At 51.4% G+C, this 27,728-nt stretch overlaps 1 protein-coding gene across 1 annotated transcript; it reads right to left on the bottom strand.

The window, feature by feature from the left end:
* Positions 1 to 13,093: 13,093 nt before the first annotated feature.
* LOC138803504 (proprotein convertase subtilisin/kexin type 9-like) lies at positions 13,094 to 25,470 on the bottom strand. Its single transcript, XM_069987614.1, has 13 exons — positions 25,264 to 25,470; positions 24,572 to 24,763; positions 23,639 to 23,730; positions 21,387 to 21,429; positions 20,736 to 20,873; positions 20,387 to 20,525; positions 20,031 to 20,227; positions 19,167 to 19,350; positions 18,622 to 18,795; positions 18,210 to 18,358; positions 17,182 to 17,350; positions 15,319 to 15,500; positions 13,094 to 14,022 (listed from the first exon to the last, which is right to left on the bottom strand). The coding sequence occupies exons 1-13, from the start codon at positions 25,468 to 25,470 to the stop codon at positions 13,822 to 13,824; spliced, it is 2,067 nt and encodes a 688-aa protein (XP_069843715.1). The 3' UTR covers positions 13,094 to 13,821.
* Positions 25,471 to 27,728: the final 2,258 nt, after the last annotated feature.

Below are 27,728 nucleotides of genomic sequence, written 5' to 3'. Positions count from 1 at the left end.
ATGGAAGGATAGGTTGAAAATGATTTTCTACTTGAAAAACACAAAGAAGTCCTCATTCTGGGCCAGTGTGGCCTCTCTATGAGTGAAGGGACTGCTGTGTACCATCCATATGGTACCTGCTCTACCCTGTCCCAGTCCAACAGCTCCTAATGGGCCCATCTCAGCCAATTGGTACACATGGTAGTGGGCACCTACCATCCCAGCTCCATTGACCTTAAAGGAAAAATAGCCAGAACAAGATAGAGGCAGTAGATTGGATCCAAGCACATCCTATGCATGTATGTAAATCCCCCAATGAAACCCCTTTAGACAACTCATGTATGCTAATAAGACATTGAGAGCACCAAGGGGCTGGAGGGATGATCAGTGGTGGATGTCTGCCTAGCAATGGCGATGCCCTCAGTTCCAATCCCAACACACTTCACACATGCATTCTATATCTGACTCCACCAAAGTGCTCATGGGATGAACATGTGGACCTGAGGAACTTCCTGGAACAAACTCCCACCAGGGATGAACACCCTCTGCTACCTGGTCCCAATGGCTGTCCAGCCTCTGCTTGTGCACCTCTTAGGATAGGACACTCAGCCTTGTACAATAGATATGGGGGGGCGACAGAGGATGGGCAGTGATGATTGGAAATGCCCTCTTAATGATCTATCTACTTATTTTAATTAATTTTTTGAGACACTGTCTTGCTTTGAAGCCAGGCTGGCCTCAAACTCACAGTCGTCCTGCCTCAGCCTTCCTAACACTGGGATGACTGGAGTGCACCATGCTGAGCTCATGGCTTATTATCCGCACCACAGCCCCACAAGATCCCTGGAAAGGTGGCAAGAGACCCAGTGAATAAGGCAAAAGTGCTCTGAAGCAGATCAAGGGCCTGGCAGCCTGTGGCCCAGCACAGGCCCCTTGGGTCTCTCCATTCCATCCCAGAGGCTGAGCAAGTCAGGTGTGGCTAGGAGGAGACAGCAGCTGCCTGACTGTGACAACCATCTCTCTGGGGCCTTGCAAGCTGTGATCTACCAGTCTCCTTCCCCCCTTCATCCCCTCTGAGCAGCCAGACACATCACCAGTACCTGTGTACACCATGCCTGCTGCTGGCGCCCACCCCGGCCACCGTGGGACCGCAGCCAGACCTCAGGCAGGCGGTCTGAGTGCACTACAAGCCCTAGCCCCACCCCACCGCTCCCCCGACCCTCTGCCTCCACGTGCAGCCATGCACTGCTGCCAGTCCTGGCAGATTCTGCTAACCTATCCCCCCATCTGGTGCCTATGGTTCCTGCCCCATGCTAAGCAAGTGGCCAAATGAAGGAAAGGCTCTCTGGGATCTTCGCTTTAGATTTTCCCTTACACTGGGGAAACTGAGGACAGAAAAGAAAGGACATCCACGCGGCTCCTCACTACCCCCCCTTCCCCGCACCTCAGAACTCCGGTATATGATGGGTTTGGGCTCATGCTGGTTCTCCAATGGTGGGGTGAGCCCCAAGCTCTCCCTGTCTATGTCCAGCTGCTCGTGGGCTCTGGACCTCGCAGGGCTCAGCAGCAGCAGCAGGACCAGCGGCAGGGCCCGCAGCAGCCACCGCAGCCTCCCGGAGCCGTCGGTGCCCATCAGGCAGGAGGAGAGATGTGCACCTGGCACTGACACCCAGATCCAGGACCCGTGAAGGGACAAGCACACGGCCACGCAGGGCAGCCGTGCTGTCTGGCTCACGGTGTGGGGCCCACCTGCAGCCCAGTGTCTCCCAGTCGGGGGAAAGAGACCTAGGTGCCGAGGGCTGTACACCTGGAACCCAGGACGGTCCCATCTGATTAAATACTAGTGGAGCCCACCCCCTTCCACACACACCCGCAGGCCTGGAGCATGCGGTTTCAGTCTCATCCTGCCCTCCACACTCTGTCAGATGGCCCTTGCCCAAGGAGTGAGTGGCGGGTGTCGAAAAAAGTCCCAAATCCTAATGGAACTGGACAAGAGTCCTGCCCTCAGGTCTCTGTCTCTCACCTTGAGTTGTCACCTTCCCCTCAGGGTTCCCTCGATGTGACTGTGAGTGACTCCACTCAGTCTCATGGAGGAGTCCTCACTTCCCACCCATCTCCTCCCAGCACTCTAAACTTAGCCTGGATCACTCTCTGGCCTCCCCCTTATCCTTCTGTGCCCTGCATCCCAACCCCACCTAGGCCTCCACAAAGAGAGATAGCCTGGGTTAAGATGACACAGAGATGCAGTCACATCTCAGTGTTGCAAGCAACTGAGTTTGTAAAGATTTCTTAGCACATGGCTAAGAGCCCAAAGGGACAAGCATCCAGAAAGCACTAGGCAGAAGGGTTAAAGAAGGGACTGGCAGCCCAGCCCATGGGGGCTCTCCCCAGAGGCTTGAGCATGTTTGGCAGGTAGCAGAAGATTCTCAGTGCTGAGCTGGGCCCTTGGGGGTTCACAGCTGCTGCCCTTCCCACCTGTTTGCAGAGCCTCCGAAGAACCACAGGACCAGCCCTGGACCAGCCATGGACCAGCAGGGTCCTCAGTGACATGGAGAGGAGGGAGGTGCACTCCTTCGCTCCTTTCCACGAAGCACCACCTTTTTGTCACAAAAAGAGCTGCTGTGTTCAATTGTTGGCTAAGAGCGTCAGGTGGAAGTTCTCTTTCCTGTGGCCTGTTGGCAACTCAAGTGTGTCTGCAACTCCCCTTTGGGCAGCTACCTCAACAAAGATAGCGATGGCAGTGGCTGTGAGGAAGAAAAAAGGTCACAGTTTCCATGGGGGCAGAGAGAGACAGACAGACAGACAGACAGACAGACAGACAGACAGACCGACAGAGAGAGGCAGAGAGACAGACAGACAGACAGACAGAGACAGAGACAGAGACAGAGACAGAGAGAGAGGAGAGGAAGATGAAGAGGAGGAGGAGGAAGAGGAAGAGTTTGCAAGAGGAGGAAAGAGAAGGGGTAGAGAGGAACATAGAAGAGAGTCCCACAGTCCTTTCCAGGGGTACATTCCCAGTGCCTAAAGGGCCTCCCATAGGCCCTGTCCTCCAAAAATCCACCTCCTTCTAACTGAACCACCTCAACCACCAAGCCCTCAGTTCTAGTGGACCTTAGGAGAGGTTCATAAAGCTAAAGATCCCCACGTGCCGGCACATATGTATAGTACCGTTCTCCTGTGCAGTCAGATGAGGCTGAACAGGAGGGAGTCTCCATGTGTGCGTTCAGCAGTTCTGGCATGGGATGACCAGGGGTCAGGCAGTCCCCTCCCCTCTCCGTGTTCATTGGCACCTTTGTCACACATTTCTACTCCTCTGAAGTCAACTTGAGCGGCACACTGATCTAGGGTTATCTCCCTGTTTAACAGAATGAGAAATTGACGGCCAGATACATGAGGCTAGAGGAAAAGTAGAACTGGATTTTTCCAGCTGTTTTGGGGAACCCCAAAGGGCAGGGGGGTAAAGGTTGCATTTTGTCCACAGAAACCCCAGGTTCCTCCTTGGGCCAATGGAGCTGGAAGAGGCTAGAGAAGGACACTGTGGCTCAGTGCCCAGGCGCAATAAGGGCTGGCAAATAGGAAAAGCTGCCTGCACTTCTAACTGTCAGAAGGGCATGTGGAGAGAGGCTGCTGAGGATGGGGGCTGCTAGTCAAGGATCAGGAGGGCTAGAGCACAGAGGAAGGGAGGGAAGGGAGGAGGGACAGAGGGACAGGCAAAGAGCTTCTTTCTACCCATGAAGTTCTGGAGACTGTGGGAAGCAGTGGCAGTGCCCAGCTGAACCAGCAGAGGACACCCAGTGGCCAGAGTGAGGCCCTGCAGCCTGCAGCCTGACAGGCAGGCAGGGCAGGGCCCACCTCAGCCTGGGCAGCTCCTGCTCCAGCCTTCCCACCAAAGCCCAAAGGGAGGTGGTAAGAGCATGGTGGTAAGAGAGGCAAAGCACACAGGAAAGGCAGGTTAGGTGTGGGGGGAGCCCAGTCAGAGGGCAGTGCATCCCAGCAGCCTTCCTGGAGGAGGCAGCTCAACATTGTGGTCCAGCTGTAACAGGCAGCACATCCACAGAGCACAGCAGGGTCCACTTGGAGATGCTCGAGTGGAGCTTGCAGGGACGATTTTAATGTTTGAGGCCAGGACAAGATAAGGTATTGGGTAAGGAGATTCTGGAAGCTTCTGAATAGAAGAGGGTCTTGACTGGCTTTCTGCATATACATACTCATTCACACTCCTGCATGGACTTCTCTAAGCCTAACATAGTTTGAGGGCCTCTACCTGTTCCTCTCCTCCCCTCTCTTGATCCTGGAAGCTCTTTGTAGGAGCTTGTGGGGAGAAGATGGAGCCAGGGCCTCCACTCCCCTTTTCCTGTTCACCTCTAAGCCTGTCCAAAATTAAAGTGAGCACAACAGCCACAGCATGAATCACAGACACTAGGTGGCCTCAGCGAGCAAGATAAATGGGGGCGGGGGGAGGGGACAAATAAGCCAAGTAGGGAAGTTTCCTCAAAACTCCTGAGAAGAGCAGAATCCACAAGGGCCCATGCCACACTGGGTGCTTGACTCTGGTCTCCATGGCTTCACAGGAGCCCAGAAATAAACTGCTTTCTGGGGACCTATCATTATGTTTATTTCTGTAAAATAGAATTACTAGCATTTTCTAAATGCAAACTGTTATTTTGTGATCATGATCTACATGTAATGCTTTTTACATGGGATACTTGAAGGAGAATCCCGCCATCCCAGGGTAATCTTTTTCATTCTTTTCTTATTCACTTCTGCAATAGAGACACGTATGGGATCATACTCTATATCTGGAATGTGTGTCAGACTCAAAGCCCTGCCACTTGTTCTTGGGGCTGTCTGCAGCCTATAAGATAAGTCTTCTTCTTCCTCCTGGGTCTATCAGAGGCCTGGAACTACAGCATCATTCTTTGTCCTCAGAGATGGCTGCCAGCTTTGTTGTTGGACTTCAGCCTGGCCTGCTTCTCTGGGGCAGCTATGACATCCAATGTGGAGGTGTCATCGATTAGGGCAAAGTCTGGAAGGGGTCCAGTGGGCCCATGTGGGGGCTGGAACTTTTGTGGCCTAGGGCACAGCTCTTCCTTGTCAGATGGAGATGAGTTAGGGCTGCTGCCTTCCCTGGAGCCCATGTCCAGCTCATCTTGGAAGGAAGGCAAGGGTGCAGGGGCTAAGGAACAGGCCAGCAGGATGCAGGGGCTAAAAGTAGCAGGTCAAGAGTCACCCTGAGTCAGATTGCCTGGTCAGATCAGCTGATCACAGTCACCAGCTGCAAGGCCTGAGGAGAGAAAGCTCACCTCTCTGAGTCTCAGCATCCTTCCCTGAAAGGTGAGGAGAAATGAGTACGCACTGCTGAGCCTGTTTCTGAGTCTCAAAGCTAATAAACCACGTGCAAAGTATACTGCACAATGCCCAGCATGTGGCAGATGCTCAAGAAACAAGACTGTTAGATTGCTGTGCAGACGATACCTTCTGTCATCCATATCTCCAGCCATCCCCTTGTCCTCTGGTCCCTCACAGCCCTTCACCTCAAGGGGCCCTCTATTATCTTCTGCATTTTAACTACTAGACTAGAGCTGCAGAGTCTGGAGGCCAGACAGGCCTAGAAGGGAGCTTGTGCCAGGTTCTAACAGTGAAATGACTAAACAAGTGGACGAGTCAGGAGCTCAGTCACAAGCAAGCAGACACAGGCGTGCAGGGGGACAGCCGGGCCTGTGGTCACTGGGAGGTTGACAGCAGTGGACTCACGTCCTCTGCTTCCTTGTCCTCCAGCACTCATGACAAACATCCAGAGAAAGCAAGAACCTACTGTGTGCCAGGCATCAGAAATGTATTACTCCAAGCTTCACAACACAGCTGGGTAGTGGGAATGACTATTGCATTGGGGAAACTGAGGCTCCAGAGAGTAAGAAAATTGCCAAGTTGACACAGCCAAAGAGCTAGTTTTGCAGCTAGCCCCCTCTGACCCACAGTCTGCTTGTGTGTTTGCTGCTGGCTGCGTGTCCCACATCCCCTGCTGTCTGCCTCTTACTCCCATGTGTCGCCCATCCTCAGTGACCCCACAGCTCCTCCTTCCTTTGCTTACTTGCCTTCCCTGAGCTCGGGTAAGTTCTTGTTCATTCTTGGCCAAACTCCTGTAGACAACCATGGCAGCCTCCATTCAGCTCTGAGCATCAGGAGAGCCACCTTCTCCTCTCCCACTGACTCCCAACTTCAGCTCAGCGGTCAGCAGCCGGCGGGGGTCCTCGCTGTAACCCATGACCTTCATCTGGATATGGCTGAAGTTGGGCAGGCTCTGGTCATAGGTGACTTCCTCCCACAAACTGACATGGGGGGACTGGGGACTGAGGACCCAGAGAGAAAGAGGAAGGAGGGGAGGGAGGGATAAGGAGATGAAGGGAAGAGAGAAAGAGTGAGAGACAGAGACAGAGAGAGAGAGAGACATAGAGAGAGAGACAGAGAGACAGAGAGAGAGAGCGAGACAGAGAGAGAACACCCAGGTGGGCATTGATACACTCAACCAGCCTCAGTGTCCTCCCCTGGCTGTGTGCCCTGGGCATGAGATCCCACACATCTCACCAAGAGCCCCCCAGGGGATCTCCCTGTACCCATTCATGGGATACAAGGCTGAGGCCTCACAGAGTGAGTAAATTATGTGGCAAGGCTGGGGCCAAACCCCAAGTCTGACTTCCAGTCCTGTGTTCCCTTCACTTGTTGTCTCCCATGGAACCACAGGGTATGAGGAGAAAATGGAGACCAGTTCCATGGAGGTGCATGGGGTTACAGACCTTACTCTAAGCTGAGGCTCCAGGAAGACATGGTCATTTCCTTTGACCATGGGAATTATTTAATTATTGTGTACACCTGGGCTGCCAGGCTCTGGTAGTGAGCTCCTCTGACCCTCCCTGTGATGCAAGAGGCCCAGTGAGGAGACCTGGCCTCAGAGATTAAAACTGGAATGCACCCAAAGTACACCAACCCAGCTGCTGGAGCTGGGCTGGTGTCCTGTTCTCTGTCACTGTACTGTAGCCTGTGGGACGTGAGGGTCAGAGATAAACTGTACTACCCAAGATCACAGGACCAGGCAGTGACAAAGAAGTGTCTAGAAAACCCATGTGACAAGGAAACCATGGTCGTCCTATTCTCAGTGCACAGCTGCACAGCTCTCCTGGGAAACATCCACTGCATTGCCTCTCAGATGGCCAACTCTCTGTCAGGAGCAGAACATGCCAGTGCTCTCAGCTTCCCCAGCCAAGTTAGCTTCGCTGAGCCCCACTCCCCTTAGGCCTGCAGCCTGGTCCTTAGGGACACAGCCAGAGGTCAGTGGAGGCCAGGGTGCTCTTGCCTGTGCCTCAGAACCACGTCAGGCCTGAGTTCAGGCTCCATGTCTATCCATCACTCCCCATGAGATTTAGGGCTGGCGACTCTATTTCTCTGAGTCTCAGATTCTGTACAATGGGAATATTAATACTTAGTTCCCAGAGCAAGAGTGAGAAACAGCCCATGATGTGTAACAGGTTTTTCTCAGGAAATGGAGAGGCAAAGTGAAACCTGGGTCATGAGAGAAAATAGAAGATACTGCTCCCCCACTGGACTGGACACTTTCCCCTCTGCTTCCTTCATTCTCCGCCTGATGGGAGGATGGGACGAGGCCACCCCTGCACTCACCTCTTCAAGTCAGACAGTCTGCTCTCCAGCAGGCCTAGTGCCTTTGGGGACAGGGCACCTTGGAAGTCAGAGTCAGCAGGCACAAAGGCAACCTGCAGAGACAAAGGGAGACAGCCTGTGCATCTGAACACAGCTGCTTCCACACAGCCCAGACCCTCGGTAGACCTCCCTGGGTGCCCAGGAAAAGAAGCTGGACTTAGCTGGGGTCCATTTGACAAGCAGATGCTGTTCAGAGCATGGCTCCAATGGTGGGCTGTGGCTGTCCCAGACTTGCTCTGTGCACTCACTCTCTCCAACACTAGGGGCAGCAACAAGTGAGAGACCATTTGCCCTAGAACTCAAGTCTCATCATTCATTTCCCAGAGGTCTCATCCCAAACCTGACATGCAGAAGGTCCTTCATTCTAGGCAGTGAATGAGTGGAAAGCAGGTCCTGCATTTGGTGGTGCACAGACTGCAGAAACAGAAAAGTGGATGGAGCAGTGGTTTCCACAGCCTGTTCTTATCATTCAGAATCCAGCAGTTTCTATATGTTCAGTGAATGAGTGGAAAGCAGGTCATTGCCATGTGCTTGGTGGTGCAGAGACTGTGGGGGAAACAGAAGCACATGGATGCAGGTGTGCCCACAGCCCATTCCTAAACTCTCAGGATGCAGCCGTCTCTGTATGTCCAGCTCCAGTGGCTGAGCAGTGGGGGATGCAGAGGGAGGGAAGTCATGAAGGAGGCAGTAGGACTGGTCAGAAGGAGACTACGGTTTAGGAGAATGGGTGAGGCTCCTTCTGCCAGGTCCTTGCTGTTGGCCCAAGACAGTCACCCCTCTGCCCAGAGCCTCTCTCAGTTCTTCTGGGCCGTGGGGCTGGCCTTGCCCATTGGTACTCAGAGCACCATCATCATGCCCAACAGAAACCCACATGCGCATTGACCTAAGATGACCAAACAAAAAATGAACACATAGAGTACCATACCAGGATCCCTTGTAGCCAGCTGGTTCTCACCTTCAGAGAAGTTGTTTGTTCTCCCAATTAGCTCATGACTCGCTCAAACACTACCATCATCATCATCATCATCACCACCACCACTATCACCATGACCAACATAATCACTACCATCATCAATACCATCATCATTATAACCTCCATCATCTACTTCATCATCATCCCCTCACCCTTACCACCACCACCATCACCATCACTTCTATCATGATTACCTCATAATCATCAAGACCACCTTACATCAACCACCATCATCAACACAACGATCACCGTCATCTCCATCACCATCATCATCACCACCAACTCTATCACCATAACTACTATTACCACCACCAAACAAAATAGTACCACCATCACTTAATCATCACTGTGATCGCCATCATCACCACCACATAGAACACCATTCCCATCATTCCCATCACCTCTGTCATCATCAGGACTAACAGTAGATCAACCACCATCACAATCACCTGCAGCACCACCTCCATCACCACCCTCATCACGACTGCCATCACTATCTTCACCTTCATCATCACCATCACCATTGCCAAAAGGCAAAGTTCCCTTGTTTTCATATAATACAGGAGACAGGCAAGCTGCCTTTTGGTGGGGGGGGGGGGCAAATTTAAATGTCTGTAGCATGTTGAGTGGGAATATCCCATTTAAAATGATGCAAAGAATGTGGTAAAACTCCCTTTTGCTGTAAAGTAGTGGCTGAAAAATTGCATTTACAAGGACATTTGTGTTTAATATGTCTCCCTCTCCATATAGAGTTGCCCATGGGCCTGGTTGGGAGCTCTGGGCTTAGGCTTGGACCTTGAGCAAATGCTATCAGGATCAAATCTGGAACATTCACTAAGCTCTTGGAGGTACTTTCTGATATGATTAAGACTGAAAAGAGCAATAAAAATGTCATGTTCTTCGGAAGTACCAGCTGTAATCTTTTGGCCCTCATCCTAAAGAAGTTATGGGTTGCTCACAAAACATATTTTAAGTGATATTAAAAGTACTTTCAGATACAATTTTTATCCAGTTTGACTTCTTAAAACTTATCTTGAAGACATTGAATAAACTGTGGTCTTAAACCATGTGACCTTCAATCATTTGCTGTTACCTGATCATAACTCCTGTGGTCCTTAGCATTGACTATACTATCTGGATCCGGAGAGACAGTTTTGTGAGTCTCATTATAATTTTAATGCTGATAGTCACCTTGAAAGTTTATTTCTCCTCAATGACTAATACTATAAGGAGGAAAGCTGTAAGAGTGACATCCTTAGAAATCCTTAGGAGTGACTGAACACCCACAAGTTTTTGAGTCAGGTTCAGCGGCCCAGGGCAGTGGGAAAGGAATGGCAACAGACTTTTCCCTTTTTTTCTTTTTCTTTCTTTCTTTTTTTTGTCGGTCATAGCGCTTGAACTCTGGGCCTGGGTGCTGTCCCTGCACTCTTCAGCTCAAGGCCATTGCTCTACCACTTAAGCCACAGCGCCACTTCTGGTTTTCTATTTGTTTATTGGAGATAAGACTCTAACGGACTTTCCTGCCTGGGCTGGCTATGAACCATGATCCTCAGATTTCAGTCTCCACAGGAGCTAGGATTATAGGTGAGAGCCACCGGCGCTCAGCCAGACCTTTCCTTTATTGTGTAGCTTTTCTATGTTGAATTGCTCAGTTTCAGCCCTCTTTCATATGTTTAGATACACTTTCTGCCATATTTCACCCCCTCTGTGTGCAGAGCTTGGGAGCCTTGGGAAATGCCAGATTGCCACTGTCAGCTAGAGTTGCCAAGTCAAAGAGGCCCAACCAGCCCCAAAGTGCCTTTCTGGTTGGCTTTCCATCTGTGGGGCCACATGACAAAGGTGACGACTTCCCTGCTTGCACTTAGAATAGCCCTTTCTTCCACTGTCCTCCTGCAAAAGTCCCTTGTGGTCCATGGCTCCAGTTAAGTGCTGTAAGCTGCAACCAGCCCCACACCCAAGAAACAGAAGACCATGATTGTAGAGAACTGTGCCTCCTAAGCACACATATGAGTGGAGGAATTGGAGTGGTTCCAATGTTCTTATATTTTTGAATGTGACATTCTAAAGTTGATTTTCAATATGCTCTGCTATAACCCCCAACACACACACACACACACACACACACAAAAACACACAAACACACACACACACACACACACACACACACACACACACACACACGCTTCTCTCCATACCCATATTTGCTGTAAGATGGTATGAGACACATATTGAAATTTTGGCAATGATATATGTTGGGATGTAGTTACTAGCAACTGCACTCAGGAGCCCAAATTCAGGAGTGAAATTGCCACTTCCAGTCCCTTATTTCCTATGGAAACGATGCCCTCCACCCTGCACCTGCCATCTGTCCTCCTGGGTAGCTACATGGATCACTGTGCACTCTGCATTTTGATTAATTGTTACATTGTTGCTACAATGAGCATCATTTCTGCTTTGCTAGCAACCACACTATTATCCTTAGCTGCAGTCAACACACCTGCTGTGGACTGTGTTCAAGGTCATTCCACAAAGATCAATTGTGATAGGCTTCCCTTGGAAGAGTTGTCACTTTCACTGCCAATTTTTATGATGTTTTATAATCTTTCACAAAGTCTACAAATCAAGCAGGAACTACATAATCTGCTCAATGCTTTCCCAAGGAGTCACTATCCAGTACAAATCATGTCACCACCCACCCCTCTAAAAAGCTAGGTTTCCTGCTCTGTTCCCGTTCCTTGTGACCTGGGTTGCTCACAGGAGGCCTCTCCTAGTGTTATTCCATATTTCTCCTTCCCTGCAGGCTAGGCGCTTCCTTCTGATCATGGAGACCAACTCTCTGTAGGAAGCTATTCAGGCACAGGTTGATTCCTGCTGGTTTGGGGTAGGTCCTGGGCCTTCATGAAAGGGGCAAGTGGAGGTGATGGTGGAACTGGAGACCCCAATCTCACATTGGAGCCTTTATCATCCCTTGACTATTGAGCATTTCCCACAGGTGACACTGAATTGTCAGAAGACTGGTTGGCAGGAGTTTTGCCTCTGCTGAAATCCCATCATTTTTACACTGCCTGAGCAGAGGTAGACATTGCCTAAAATAGTGACACTTGCCAACATTAGCTGGGGACAGGAGTTCCCACAGTGAATGGAATAACTATCTTCGTAAAAAGGACAGAGACACCATGTGCTGCGTGAATTCTATAGGGAGGTCTGGCAGAACAGTGTTCTTCTAAACTGGATGGAATTCACTGCCCAATAATGATTAAAATGCAGCCTGAAATAAGTAGAATGAGTTTTACTAGGGGTCCCTGATAGAAGAGTAGATAATAATAGGGACTGTATTTACCCAGTCTCTCCCAAAGTCTTGTCACTTGGAGTCTCCTTAAACTCAGAAACTTTCCTTTCCAATAATTGGAAAGCTCTTAGTTTATATGGCTCTAGATGTGCTGCAGAAACTTGAAAGAGAGTGCCACCTACTTCCAGGAGAGATCACTGCAGGCTAAAATAGAAGACGCCCTGGAAAAGAGGTTTATCATGCTTAGTCCTTATTCTTCTCTGGGGTCATGTGGACCTGGCAGATACCATCCCACCATTGGCAGGGGACTTGTGCTGCAGTGTGACACCAAGAGTAATTGTGGCAGCATGATAGTTGGAAAGCTACTCACATTCCAGGCTTGGATTCAAGTCAAGAACCTTGACTCCTTAGAAGCATCTGCAGGTTTGTGAACAGGGGGTTCCATGTACATTCCCTGTGCTTGGCACAATCCTCTTGACAGGGATCTGGGATGGGAAAGGGCTTGGGAACTTTGGTTCAGTGGTAGAGCAGATCCTAGGATGAGGCACCACAATTGTGTGTAGGTCTTAGTGTGGTTACAGATCCACAATCACCACATTCCTGTAAGATGAGTACCCAGAGGGACATCCAAGTCCCCCTACCAGTCCCAGCTGAGCCAAGCGCTCTCCTTCGCACTCAAATACAATTAAAAATAACAATGGTGACAAAATCTGCAATAAATATCAAGTCACAAAAGCAAAACAGCTCAGAAAATCAGCTTGCCTTAAAAAGGCCACAGAAAACTGGGTGCCAACGGCTCATGCCTCTAACCCTAGATACTCAAGGGGCTGAGATCTGAGGACCTCAGTTCCAATCCAGGCAGGAAAGTCTGCCTTATCTCAAAAACCTGGAAGTAAAACTGTGGTTCCAGGGGTAGGATTCTAGTCTTGAGCCAAAAAAGCTCAGGAACAGTGCTCAGGTACTGAGTTCAAGCCCCAGAATGACACACAAAGGCAACTGAGAACCAAAGGATAGACCAGTGTTAGTTTATTTGGATAGTTATTCACGTGTGGGAAGCCAAACCTCACACATGGCACCTGTACCCCTCACATGTCCACCCAGCCCCCGTGAGGGACACCACCATAAGAATAGGCCCATTACCACCACCACCCCTCCACCCCGCAACACAGGCAGCAGCCCTAGAGCAAGCAGGCCATGCTCTGGCTGCCTTCATACACTGTTTCCTGCAGCAATAAGTTGCCCAACCTGCCAGCTCCCCTTATATCACCTCACTGTGCTTGGCAGGGCCTTTTCCCTCAGGCCCTGTTTCTTGCTCTATAAAGTAAGGTTGCTAGTATATGTGGTATAGGGCAGAATGGAGGGTGGAAGAACTAGGGATGGAGGTGTAATCTGTTGCTCTCTGATCCCAGTCAGGGACATAGCTAGAGGTGGAACAGAGTGAGGATAGCAAAGAGAAAGTGAGGCATGCCGCTATGGCCATTTGAGATATTCTTGTCCTAGTTGGGGCTGCTTCACTCAATCAGGAAGTCCAAAGAAGTTTCTATAAAGTGAGAAGTCCTGAGGAGTCCCCAACACCGGTCACCCTCATTTGTTCCTGCTAACACTGGCTCTTCTTAGTCCAAGGGCCTCCCCCAGGCTGGAGCCAAATGTATGTGAAAGGTGATTTTGTCACTAGCCTTCTAGCAGGTCTGCCAGGAGCCCCTCTTGCTGTTAAATCTACCCCCTCCTTGCTCCTAATGGGGAGTATTCCTGTACTTCTCCCAGGGAGGGGCACCCAAAATGAGACCAAGTTCCCTCAGGATACATATACCCCCCGCAACCATGCCCTGATCAATACCACCCAGCAGGTTGAGGTCTTTCATTCACTCTATGGCTGGCCAGAGAGCTGGATGCGACAGCAGATGGCGGTGACTACTACAAACTCCTCACTGGTCCCTCCTGTTTCCTCAGTGTCCTGGTGCTTCACCACACACGTGTTGTCCACAGGGAAAGCTCCGAGGGTGACTGAGGTCTCAGGATGGGCACTGCAGCTGGTCAGGGTCCAGCCTGCATCACAACTCACGGTGACCTGCCAGAGCCCAAAGAGGACAACTAAGCCTAAGTCCACCATGCACAGTCAGGTTGCTAAGCCATCTGCTACACTGTCCCTCCCAGCAACCCTCAGTGGGGACCAAAGTGTGAACACCTGGCTTGGTTCTGTCCCTCAAACCCCAAAGGGCTGTTTCCAACACTGCTCACCACTCCATCAGAGTGCTTCAACCCCAGCCTATCAGGACACTGCAGCCCAGACAGACATCTCAACAAACCAAAGCCCTTCCCACTTCCCACTTCCCTACAAGCCACACCTCCCACAGCCTTCCCCACCCAGTGATGGCAACTCCATCCCCCCAGCAGCTCCACAAGACCGTACAACAGCCCTCCACTCCTTGTTGCAGCTCATCCCAGACCAGAGCCACCACCCTCAGGTCCCAAACTCCTCCTGCCATGGCCTCTAGAGGCTAGCTCTCAGACTCCAAGAGTCCAAGTGTGACCTGCCCTCCCTTCAGAGAGCTTCCTTCTTCCTCCAACCTTCCATGGTTGCTCAGGCATTCCAGCCCTGAAGAACTCCCAGTAGGTTTGTGAAACGCAGAAGTGATGCTTTGGTTTTTTTGTGTTTCTTTTGTTTTTTTGTTGTGCACACACACCAACCCTGGCATTTAAACTCCAGAGCTGAACCCAGCTCCTGATCAAGCTTTTTTGGGGGCAGTTAATTAAGTGCATAAGTTTCATAATCTCTCTTGCCAAGCTTGGCTTTGAACCCCAATCCTCAGATCTCAGTCTCCAGAATAGTTATGAATACAGGTGCTTTAAAAAAAAACAAGCAGTACTGGGGTTTGAACTCATGAGTGCCAAGCAGGTTCTCTACCACTTTAGTCATCAATTTGGCTGCTTTTGCTTTAATTAATTTTCAGATAGAATCTCTTTTTTATTTTTATTTTTTATTTTATTTTATTTTTTGCCCAGGTGGGCCTCAAACTGAACTCCTATTTGTTCCTTCTCAAGAGCAGGTGAAACAGGTACAGCATTATATTACTGTGTCCAGTTTTAGCAATCCATTTCTTTATGCCATATTTATTTGTGCTATCCTTAAAGGGGGACAGGGCATTGGAGAGCAATCCTTACTAATCTGGACAGAAACAAAAGCAAGCCCATCACACTCACACTGACACTCATACAAACACATGTGCAAGTACATGCACACACACACACACACACACACACACACACACACACTGCACATGACAGCACAGGTGCTCAGGTCCTCCCCTGGGCACTGCAGGCCCCAGCCATCTCCACCCGACCTCCCACAACCCCAACCCTTCACCTTCTCCAAGGGACTGAAACGCCTGTACTTCTTTGTTGTACACTGCAGGCCTGGAGCATGGCAGCAGGAAGCATGGACACTGGCCTTCTTGTGCCCCAGGCACTTTCTGGGCTGATAAACTTGCTGGCTTGAAGAATGCTTGGAGACACCAGGCTTATATATCCCCCAATGGGAGCTGCATCCTGGGGCAGAGGAGGGACAGCTCACACACTGAATGTGGAAGACTATAGTGGTTCTCTTACCACATCCATTTCTCTGTAAGGATTAAAGCCAAGGAAACCCAGGAGCAGCTCTGAGTGGAAGAGACATTGGGCTGAGCAGGAGGACTTTCAGCATAGCTCTGCTGGTGATCTGACTTGTAGAACTTTGGGAGAGAAGCTCAACCGCTCTGATCCATAGTTTCCATGATCTCCTCTCCACCAAAGAAGTGGAGCCATGGGGCATGGTTCCCAGGCCTGAGATGATCAACCACTGCTTACCCAAACCCCTCCCACCTCAAGTCCTTTCCTCATGCATCATCACCAAGAGCAGTCCGGCATTAGCCTGGGTTTGTTGGCTAGGGAATCAGGGGCACCTGGCTGTAAAATTGTGGGCACTTTGCTGAACTTCATCAAGTCTCAGTTTCCCTATTTGTAAAACAGCTAGAGCAATAGCAGCAACTCACAGAGATACTGCTTAGCTAAAGCAGAAACGCATGGGAAGTCCCACTACTAACCATGCAGGACCCAGGATCTGGTAACCAGGACCAGAGCCCTTCTCCCAGCTCTGTGGCTTTAGGAAAGACACTTGGCAACTTGACCTGCATATGGGACTTGGCATGGGCTACTCAGTGAGTGCCTGTGGCTCTGGAGCTTTGCCACAGGCCAGGCTTCCTGCCAGGCCAGCAGCCACATGGAGCTCTTGTCCTGGACAAGGCTCTAGCCACTGGGCTCATCTGACTGCTGCTAATCCAGCCAACTTCTAACCCCACCTAACCCTTACTAATCCAGAACTCAGACTCCCCAGTACTTACCTGGCCAAGATCAGCCCTGACCTAGTGATTCAAGATAATTCCCACTGTCCCCTAAACCTCCCCGCTGTCACCTTCTAAGAATGGCTCCAGACCAAGAAAAACAGTCCCTACCTCCTATGTTCAGCCCTCACCCATGACTTCCAGACACTTTTGGGCAGCTTTGTAATAGAAAGTTTCTAGCCCAGGGCTGGTAATGTGGCTCAGTGGTAGAGCCTTGCATCCATGAGGTCCTGGGTTCGATTCCTCAAACCACATAAGCAGGAAAAAAAATAGCTGAATGTGGCACAGTGGCTCAAGTGGTAGAGTGCTAGCATTGAGCTGAAGAGCTGAGGGACAGCATCCAGGCCCAGAGTTCAGGCCCCACAACTGGACCTCCTCACAAAAAAAGAAAGTCCCTAGCCCAGAGAAAGGACTTCAGAGTGATGGTCGGTGACAGTGGCCACCAGAATGGAACTGTCCCAGGATTAGAGCTGAGCATTCACAATGAGGGAAAACTAAGGCACAGGGCTGAGAAGGAACTTGCTAGCTACTGATTGGATCAACCTGAGCTGTTCCCCACTCTGACAGGCCTGATCTAGGGCACCCTACCCACACAGAGGGTAAACAACTCCCAGTGCCCAAGCTAGAGGTCATTTGTCACCCTTCTTATCACCACTACAGAGGCAGGAGAGGAAGAGAGAGGTGAAGCCACTTGCCCAAGGCCATGTAGCATGCAAGTTGCAGATCCTGTTTGGCTGTGGGTCCTGAGGCTCCCATATCATCTGCTCACACTCATAGGGACCAAGTGTGTGGGACATGTCTTCTGAGCAGCAGGAGGTAGGTCATCTTCTTCACCCTGGCATGACCCCTACCTGTGAGGATTTGGTCAGGATCCAGGCACTGGGTGTAGGTCCTCAGCTCCACCAAGGCTGGAGCAGCTGTGTAGACTCTGCAGTTGGCTCGGGGGAGCAGGCAGCATCTGGCCACCGCAGAAACCTGGTTATCTCCAAATGCCAGGCAAACACGTCTGTTTCCTAGAATCTGAGAGTCCACGAGAGAAATTGGAACTTGCTGTGAACAGGTTGCGGGACTGGAGAAACTGGTCTGAGAGGGACCCCCTCTTCAAGTTCTTGCTCCTGAGTACTCAGCACTGCTTGGTCCCAGGCAGGCTGTCCTGCCATGTGCAGCTCAGATGAATCTTCCCAACACTGACAATGCCTTGTAACTGGAGATAAGGGTACCTGATACAGCAGCACAGGGCCTACGGGCCCCCTGACCCATTGGGCCTCTCCTAAGAAACCTACCTAACATTGATTTCTGCACAGAAATGCTCACCTACCATATCCTCTAAGCCCCCTTCCCATCACAGGGCCACCCAGGGTATGGGAACCTCATCAGCTGCTTCTGCACCTTTGAACTTCTAAAGTCACAGAGCCTCTGTCATCCCAACCTGAGGGTCATGACTTTGGATTCTCTTGGTTGGCAGGGAGAAGGAAGGGGTTTGTCAGTATTGGGACTTGAACTCATGGCCTAGGTGCTGTCCCTCAGCTTTATCATTCAAGCCTGGCACTCTGCCAGCAGAGCTGCAAATCCCCTTCACACTTACTTGGAGATAAGAACTACATGAAATTTCCTGGCCTGGCTTTTGAACCACAATCCTCAGATCTAAATTTCCTGAGTCATTAGAACAACAGGCATGAGACAAAAATACCCAGCATAGAGATGGCTTTAGGCAAGGCAGAGAGCCGAAGCCACCGCTGTCCTTTCCCTCCTGTGCCCATGAGGGTGCTGTCTGTCCTGAGTCCCCCAGGAGCACCTGGCCCTGCCCAGGCCTTTGAAGTCGAGACAGGGATTGGAATCCAGAGGACAGAGGACTGGGCACACAGAGTGTGCAGCTCACCCCCACACGCTCGCCCTGCCGCTTCCCACTCTGGGAGATACTGGAGCAGCCCAGCAGCTCCTCCTCTGGGTCACACTCAGCCACTGCACGGTCTGCCAGAGTGATGTTCCAAGGTGCTGACCACACAGTCCTGCAGAACAGCTGTTCACCTGCAACAAGGCCATGAGTAATGAGGCTCTGGGGGCACAGGACACCCAGAGACTCCAGAGAAAGATTCAGTCTTACATAAGGGAGAGGAGTTTCCATATCACATGAAACTTTTAGTTAAAACTTCAGTGTTGCAATCATTTCCCTAAGCCTGGAGTCCTATCTGAGGAGGACAGTCCTTCTGTAGACCAGGTTGGGGATTGTCACCGCCACACGGGCCTCTCACACCCAGGCTGGCCTCTGCCTACCTACCTGCCCTGCTCACCTGTTTCCTGAGTGCGGGGGGGCAGTGTAGCCAACAGGTTGGGGGTCTTGAATCGCTCCTCCTTGGGGAACCAGGTGTCATTGATAGCATTTCTGATAGAGTAGTGTATCAGCCTCTGCCTCAGCTCAGCCACAGTGAGGTTTGGCTGGGCAGTGAGCATCAGGGCTGCTATGCCTGATGGAGGAAGGAAAAATCAGACAAGGTGATGGCCTGGCCTTCCATCCTAGCTGGGAACTTTTTTTAGAACACAAATGCACACACATGCACACATGATGTGATCTTCCCAAAATGAATCACCTGCAATCACTTGCATAGTGAAACCTAGAAAGGAACACATCTTGTTCTCCTACATCTAGGCCTTGGTATTGGCCATTGTGTTTACCAGGTGAACACCAACTTATACCCCAGATTCTAGTGATGCAAAATGGCACCATCACCATCAGGTCTGCCCATTGGATTTTCTTGCTCATAGCCAAGCTTATGGGGGATCTGGCCAAAGGGGCCGCTGGAATCCTGGTGGCCCAGGCAGTGGCATAGTGACTCACCAGCTACATGGGCAGCTGCCTGCGAAGTTCCACTCTGCGTTACATAGCAAGCATTACAGTCTTTGGAGGCACTAACAATGTTCTTCCCAGGAGCAAAAATGTCCACACAGGATCCATAGTTAGTCCCCTGGGAACCCTGGATGAGTGGTTGGATCTGAGAATCGACAGCTCCAACAGTGATGACCTGGAACGTGGCAAAGAGTTCAGGGAAAGGCTGCATGAGGCAGACTGATCAATTCCTGTACTTCCTGTTTGACTCCCATGTAAGTGTCTTCTCCACAGGAAAATCTGGCTCCTGGGCACAGCTGATATCCTAGCCTGCCCCAGGGCTTCTACAGGACACAGGCACTACTCTTGATGCCCTGTAGAAATTGTACTTAATGGGAGAAAAACACTAAATTGACAATGTTGTTATCAAGAAGCCAGAGTGCTGTGAGGCAACCCACAGTGAGCCAGGCTGGATGCAGGCGGTTGTAAGTTCAGCATCTCTGGAAAAACCCCAGGAGCTAGAGTCTGAAGTTTTGTGCAGGAAAAGGAGGGAGAGGGAAAGGGGAGGGCAGCAGTGCCCATTTTCCTCTGTACCTTCCCTTCATTCCAGGGCCCAGAAGCCATGTACATGGGACACCTGACCTCCCCCGATACTGCCAGGCCCACACAAGCCCCACACAAAGCAGGGGCTCTGCAAATGTCAATCAGCAGGAGAGGGATGGAGCAGAGGGAGGATGGGATGGAGGGGGTAATGTGGCAGGGCCTTTGAGGGTGAGGCATGGCTAGCAAACCCCTTGTCACACTGAGGTTTGGGGATGCTGGCCCTCTGACAACCTGCAAGGCAGGACATGAGCAGGAAGCCCTGCTGGCACCTACCTCAGGAGACGACGCTGGAGAGTAGGCACAGGCATTGCTCTGAAAGTTGCCCGCAGCAGCCACCAGCACTGCTCCAGCCCTTGCCAGGCGCTTGCAGGCATCGTTGATGCTCTGACTGTACCCACTCACCAGGGGCAGCAGCACTACCATGCGCTTGGAGGGATTGGAGCCCAGCTTTTTCCAAAGAAACTCCAAGCCTGAGAGAACATAGATGACTGAGAACAAGATGACTGCCTGGAGAGGGGCTTGTTGCCTTCCCCCAGCTCCTTCCCTCCAAATCAACAGTGATATTCATTATTTGACCCCACATACGTCAAAGCATCTGGCCAAAGTTGCTGCTGGGGTCTGCCACTCACCCATTAGGATGCCGCTGACCGTGCCCTTCCCTTGGCAGTTGAGCACACGCAGGCTGTGTATGTTGATGTCCTTTGCCACGCCAACATTCTGGCCATTGACCAGGGCTGCCAGGTAGGAGCCATTGCCTTCACAATTGCCCTCCTGCTCCACCAACACAAGGACCAGATGAGAAAGACACCCCCCACCCATGATTTCCCAAAGACCCCAGATGGACTGGCAATGCCCGCCCTCCCTTGCCTACAGCTGAGGACTGGGGGTGGACGGTGATGGCTGGGGAGGGTGGCCATGGTGCTCCAAGTCTGGTGGTCTTCATCTTCCTCTGGGATGGGCTGGGGAAGGATGGCTCACCTGTGTCCTGGGCGCACTGGTGCTCTGCCACTCCTCCTCAGGCACTCTCTCAAAGTCAGAGATGTTGATCCTGCCCTTAATTTCCATGTGATTAGGCTGGATGCCAGTGCCCAAGAGGTACACCTCCACAGGGTTATCCTTGTCTTCCCACAATGACATTTGTGCAAGTAGAGAAAAGGAGAACCAAGAGTGTCATGTTATATGTGGGTCACATGTATCAATGATGGCATGTTCTGCTTCTCAATTGTGCAGTCTTTCATCTAAAAATCCTCCCAAGCCACTCCTAGTGGGAATATTTTACTGACAAGGGCAGTGAGACTTAGAGACAGGGAGCTGTCCTAAGCCATGTAGATGGCCAATGAGAGAGAGTCTGGAAACTCCCCAATCGCATGCTGCCTGTTACTGGGTCTTGTTATCAACTCAAATGGCCCAGCTCCACCTTGAGCTCTGTCATTGGCTGGGAGCAGCCCAGGAAGCAGGGCCTCAGGGACCTGCTACTACTACTGATAATCTTGAGGCAGAATTACAGCAGCACACTTTCTATTGTTGCCCAATCAGAACTGCAGTTCTGGAGATCAGAAATTCAAGATCAAGAGATCATGCTGCATTCCCCCTAAAGATTCTGGATAAGAAGCTTCACTAGCCTTGTGCACCTCCTTCTGGTGGCTGCTGGCATTTCTTGGCTTGTGGCTTCCTCACCCCAAGTTCTGCCCATCTCCTCCTATTACTTTTCTTTTACAAGGTTTCGGTTTCAGGATAACAAACAGCTGTGCTGTGTGGCCTCTATGAGTGAAGGGACAGTGCAGGGCCGGCCCAGCCTTCTTTATCCCCATCCATACGGGACCTGCTTTACCCTATCCCAGTCCAACAGCTCCTAAAGGGTCTCCTCCAGCGAAGCCCTTGAGAAGATTCTAGAAGGGGCTTCCTAGTCTTGTCTTTATTCCTCCAGGAAGGGACAAAGACATCATGGGCATCACCAGGGAGCAGGAAATTCTCTGTGTCTACTCCAAACCTTCAGGAGAGCTAGTCACTAGTACCATAGAAAAGACACACCATGTCCTTTTAGACCTATCTATCTGGAGGCTAGAGGTGTGACTTAAGTAGTAACCTAGCAAATGTGAGGTCCTGGATTCAAATGACAGCACCACCACCAGACCTTATCTGAAAAACAGGTCTTTCTAGGTGGGCTCATGCAGGATGAACAAGTAGCACTAAATCCAGTGCAGAGTGGCCTCACACAAGAATGAAGAAGAAGGCTGGGCACCGAGTCTCACTTCTTTAATCCTTGTTATTTGTGAGTCAGAGAATGGGTAGATCAAAGCCAGCCCAGGCAAAAAGTTCACAAGACCATACCTCAACCAAAGCTAGGTGCAGTAGCACAAGCTTTTCATCCCAGCTACTCAGTAACTATAACAAGGAGGATTGTGGTCCAGGTTCTGGCATAAATATGAGAACTTATCTAAACAGTAACTAATGTATACATGTCTTGAGTGGTCGAGAACCTGCCTAGCAAGCATGAGGCCCTGAGTGCAAAGCCCAAGACTCTAAAGGAGAAAACAGAACATATCTTGCTACTCAGAAAGGAGAGATGTAGAGCATTAATGGTTCAAAGCCAACCTAAGCAGCAAAGTCCTCTAGATTGCATCTCCCATTTACTAGTAAAATGCCAGGGTGGAGGTGTGGCTCAAGTGGCAGTGTGCCAGGGTGAACAAGTAAGTTGAGCACATGGGTAGCCCTGAGTTCAAGCCCAATACCACCTATCAAATAAATAGAATAAGTCAATGAAGAGAAAGAGAAACAGAAATAAAGAATGGTAAAAGGAGAAAGCAAGAAACCACACAAAGGTGGGAAGCTGGGGCAGAGCCAAATGACAGCCCGCCACCATCACCCACCTTCCAGTCCTGAAGACACTGCCTCAGCTTCCCCTTAGCCTCTAAACAGTGGGGAGGACAAGGCTGATCACAGCCTGTTCACAGCTAAGAGAAAGGCCTAGAAAGGGAGGTGGCTCCTCAGAACCTGAGATCCATGGTTAAGGAGAAGGCGTTGGGCTCACCCCCAGACATGAGGACCAGCACCAAACCAAACCCAGATCTGCATAGGCTCGTCCAACACTACAGGGTCCATCCAGAACCTCTGATCCTCTCCCAAGACCCCCCGATCCTCTCCCAAGTAGGTGCCCTTACTGTCTTCCCCAGCTCAGGGTCAATGAGACACCCCCGGCCCACAGACAGTGCCATTTTCCTTGCCCCCTCCTGAGAGGCCTGGAGGCCTGGAGACAGAGACCTAGATGAGGGAAACCCTGGAGATCTGGTCTTGTTTTGAGGACTGAGAGTTATATAGACCAGAGACTGAGTCACAGTCAAGTTCAGTTTCTTCTTAAGGCAGGTATGGTCTGCAGGAGAGAAGAGGCGGAAAAGAAGATGGTTATTCAGGCACTTGTGGCTCAAGCTTGGAATACTAGCTACTCAGGAAGCTGGGATATGAGGGTGGCTGTTCAAAACCCAGCCTGGATAGGAAACTGTGAGGTTCTTATCTCTAATGAGTCATCCAAAAGCTGGAAGTAGAACTTTGAATCAAGTGGTAGAGCACCATCTTTGATCAGAAAAAACTAAGGGAGGGTACCCAGGCCCTGAATTCAAGGCCCCAAATTTGAAAAAAAAAAAAATAGAATTGTGGACCTTAGGCAAATGTCCCGGTATTGTGCACAGAACACCATGAGGGGGCACAGCCAAGTGGGGTTAGGAGAGAACAGAGAGAAGATGGGTCAGGTGAGGTCCCAGGACAGAGAGGGGAGGTGGGCCATGGCAGCTGTGGTCTTACTGCTGTGGTTGAAGCTACGAAACTGGTTCCACTCAGGAGAAATCCACTGCATGTTCCACAGGGTGCTCCGAACCGGATTCCACTGAGGGGAAATCAGATGTGGGCTCCACAGGAGGCTCTGTGCAAACGCAAAGGAATCCTCCTCGATGAACTTCGCCTGCTTCACCCTCAGGACCTGCAGACACCAAGGACACAGGATCTCAATTTCTTGAGTCACTTAGCCAGCAGCACCCAGCACTTGTCACATCTGATCCCTCCAGTTCCCACCGTAACCAAAAGGCCCCCTCCATGGACCAGAAGACAAAGGGTCCTCACTCCTCTAGTAGGCTTGGGAATGGGGGGAGCTGGGACCAGTGCCCCCACAACTGGTAGCTGAGCCCACATGAGGGGCAGGAGGGATTCAGCTTCCACATCTCATCTAGGAACCAGGCAGTGCCAGTTCTAGTCAGGCTGGACAGTGTGGGAAGTCCTTGTGGTCTGGATTCCATGTCCACATCAGGATGTCAGCACTGGCCATCCTGTGAGTACACTCTTTTCCCACATCTTTCCTGTCTTCAGAGCATAGTGCTATGAACCCTGGTGGTGCCATCTGGGTGCTGAGCCAATGGGGCAGGAGAAGGGACCAGCAGGAATTGAGGGCAGAGTGTGTGTGCTCAGACCCATCCCTGTCCTTGGAGCATACCTCAAACATGCATCATCCTGATCCTTCTCTCACCTCAGCTGTGGACCCAGGCTGCAATGCACCAACCCAAGGACACGGGCCAGGTGCACCAGAAGCTGGGAACCCAGCTCCCCCGTGTACATGGAGATCCCTCCTGCTTAAAATGAGGGTGAATAGACAACGTACCTTAAAGGAATTGGCAAGGCTAACAAGGAAGCTGCCTGAGGAGGCTGGCATCACTGGCATCATTGAGCTACAGACCCTCAGTACTCATTAAGTGTCTGCTGTCCCCTGAGTGAGTCAATCAAGGTATGCACACAGGCCTAGGCATGTGCACTCCTGAGCTTGGGCTCACCAGGTCCCGTGGGCCCAAGTTGTCCGACTTCATCAGGATGCCAGGAAAGAGGTCTTTGAAGATGTGTAGCACTTCGAACATGAGGCCCTGGCTGGCAGCTTGGCTCTGTAGGCGTTGGACAATACTCTCCATCTGATTCCTTTGGGATTCCTTGAACACTACCAGGTAGGTGTTGGGCATCTTCCAGGCACTCTGGACCCAAGGGAGGAAAAGGAGCATAAGGACATCAAAAGAAAAACCACTTCCCTGTGTACAAATCAACCTAGAGCCGAAGAGACCCAAGACATAGAGAGACTACAGATGCCAGCTGACTCAGTGAGGCTTAAACCTCTCCACAACACACACAAAGCCCCATTGACATCACCCACAACAGATCCACACACTTCCAAACATGGCATCCATCCCCAAAGGAACTGTGGATGACCCTCAGCACTCATGTAAGTGCACATTGAGCCAGCTCCACCCTGGCCATTCCTCAGATCCTGTCTTGAGACTCAGCTGTGAACTGCCAGGAGTCCGTGGAGCACTGGCCATCCTAACTCCCCACTTTGATGCCTTCAGTCCCAGGACTATACCAAGCCAGTGGGCAAATGAGCAAACGCTCACAGGGATTTCACTCCAGACCTTCCCTTACACTGAAGCTGGAGAAGAAATGGCATCCACATGGCTCCTCACCCCCAGCCTGCCCGCACCTCAGAGCGCCGGTATATGATGGTTGTGGGCCAGCCATGGATCTCCCAAGGTCGGGCGAGCTTCAGCCCCTCTCTGGGTCTGTCCAGCTGCTCTTGGTCTCCAGACTCATCCAGCTCCTTTTGGGCTTCAGCCTTCACCGGGCTCAGCAGCAGCAGCAGCAAGGGCAGCAGTGGCCACTGTGGCCACCCACAGCCATGGGTGCCCATGGGGCAGGAAGAGAGTTTTGCACCCTGGTGCTGAAACCCAGAACCACGATCAGCCAGGAACAAGCACAGAGCCAGGCAGGACAGCTGGGCTGTCTGGCTCACTAAGTAGCAGCTGCCTGCAGCCAGGGGCCTCCAAGTATCAGGAAAGCTAGGGTACAGAGTGCTGTACACCTGGAATCTGGGTCAATCCCATCTGCTTATATACTAATAGAGCCCACCCCCTCCACACAACCCCACAGGCTGAACAGGAGGGAGTCTCCATGTTTGCATTCAGCAGTTCTGACATGGGATGACCAGCGGTCAGGCAACCGCCCCCGCCCTCTCCGTGTTCATTGGCAACTTTGTCAGAACGTGTCTGCTCTTCTGAAGCATCTAGCCCTGCCTGAGGGGTACACTGAACTGGGGTCATCTCCCTGTTTCACAGATAGAGAAATTGAGGACCAGAAATATCTTATCAACATCACGAGGCTAGAGGCAAAGCAGATCTGATTTTTCCAGCAGTTTCTTGGGAGCCCTAAGGGGCAGTGAGGTAAAAGTTGTATCATGCCCCCAGAATCCCTGGCGCCTCCATGGGATAAGGGAGCTGGAAGAAGATTGAGGGGGTGCTGTGGCTCAGTGTATGAGTCCCCAGGTTTAATAAGGGCTGGCAAATAGGAAAAGCTACCTGCATGCACATCTAACTCTCAGAGAACTGTCTGGGTCACCTTCATGTGATCAGCACCTAGCCAGAAGTCGGTAGGTACCTGTAAAGACTGATTAGGTTACAAATGGAACTGTGTGCCCAGCACTGTTCTGCATGCTGGGTTACAGCAGTGAGGGTGATGGGCAGACACAGAGTGTGGAGATGGTGTCACTGGACACCATTGGTAAGGGGAGGGGACGAACATTGTGGGAAGGGAAGGAAGAGCTGGGCTTGGAAGCAGGGCAGTGTGAAAAGCTCCTTGAGGGAGGGAGCTGAGGAAATGGGCTGTGAGGACCATGTAGTGTGGCCCTCAGGGGCAGGGCTGCCCAGCAGGAAGACAGTAGGATGGCCAATGTGGGATACAGATCTAGAGAGGTTTGAGTCTCCTCTGGGAACAGGGTGTGTGACATCAAGTCTGCAGAGTGGACACAGGTTCCAGAGGGACAAGGGCAGATGGGAGGAGGGTGCATCTGAGCAAGGCCTCCTAGGTGCAAGGACTGAGTCCCCATGGCCTGTGGTGAGGGCCCTCCCGGGCCTGCTGGACTCCCCACAGCACACAGTGGTCACAGACAGGGTTAGGGTAGCCCAGGGGTAAGGTGATGTGTGTCAAAGACTTTGGAGGACACTGAGCTGGGAGAGGCAGCCCTCAGCATCAGGGGGAATGCTTCATGGCCTCTGGTTCTACAGACAGGCAGAGTGGGGAAAACAGATGCTCAGGACAGGGAGCTATAGAGCCATGGGGAAGGGTGTGTGGACAGAGGGTGCTGAGGATGGGGGCTGCTAGCATAGGACCAGGAGGGCTAGAGCACAGAGGAGCTGTCAGGAAGGGAGGAGGGACAGAGGGACAGGCTAAGAGCTTCTTTCTACCCATGAAGTTCTGGAGACTCTGTGGGAAGCAGTGGCAGTGCCCAGCTGAACCAGCAGAGGACACCCAGTGGCCAGAGTGAGGCCCTGCAGCCTGCAGCCTGACAGGCAGGCAGGGCAGGGCCCACCTCAGCCTGGGCAGCACCTGCTCCAGCCTTCCCACCAAAGCCCATAGGGAGGTGGTAAGAGCATGGTGGTAAGAGAGGCAAAGCACACAGGAAAGGCAGGTTAGGTGTGAGGAGAGCCCAGTCAGAGGGCAGTGTGTCCCAGCAGCCTTCCTGGAGGAGGCAGCTCAACATTGTAGTCTAGCTGTAACAGGCAGCACATCCACAGAGCACAGCAGGGTCCACTTGGAAATGCTGGGATGAAACAGGGCTGATTTTAATGTTTGAGGCCAAGATAAGACAGAGCCAGGTAGGGGGATTCTGGAAGCTTCCCAACGAAGAGAGTCTTGGCTGGCTTGCTGCATGTACATACTCGCTCATTCATACCCTTGCACGAACATCTCTAAGCCCAACACAGTTTGAGGGCCTCTACCTCTCCCTCTCCTCCCCTCTCTTGATCCTGGAGGCTCCTTGCAGACACTTGTGGAGAGAAGATGGAGCCAGCGCCTCCTCTTACCTTTTCCTGCTCACCTCTGAGCCTTTCCAAAATTTCAGTGAGCACAGCAGCCACAGCATGAGTCATGGGCACATGGTGGCAGCAGGGAGCA

This window comes from Dipodomys merriami, unplaced genomic scaffold, assembly GCF_024711535.1.
Source record: "Dipodomys merriami isolate MVZ:Mamm:240054 unplaced genomic scaffold, mDipMer1.0.p SCAF_34, whole genome shotgun sequence".
Taxonomy (NCBI): domain Eukaryota; kingdom Metazoa; phylum Chordata; class Mammalia; order Rodentia; family Heteromyidae; genus Dipodomys; species Dipodomys merriami.
This window is presented reverse-complemented; position numbering and strand designations above follow the sequence as displayed.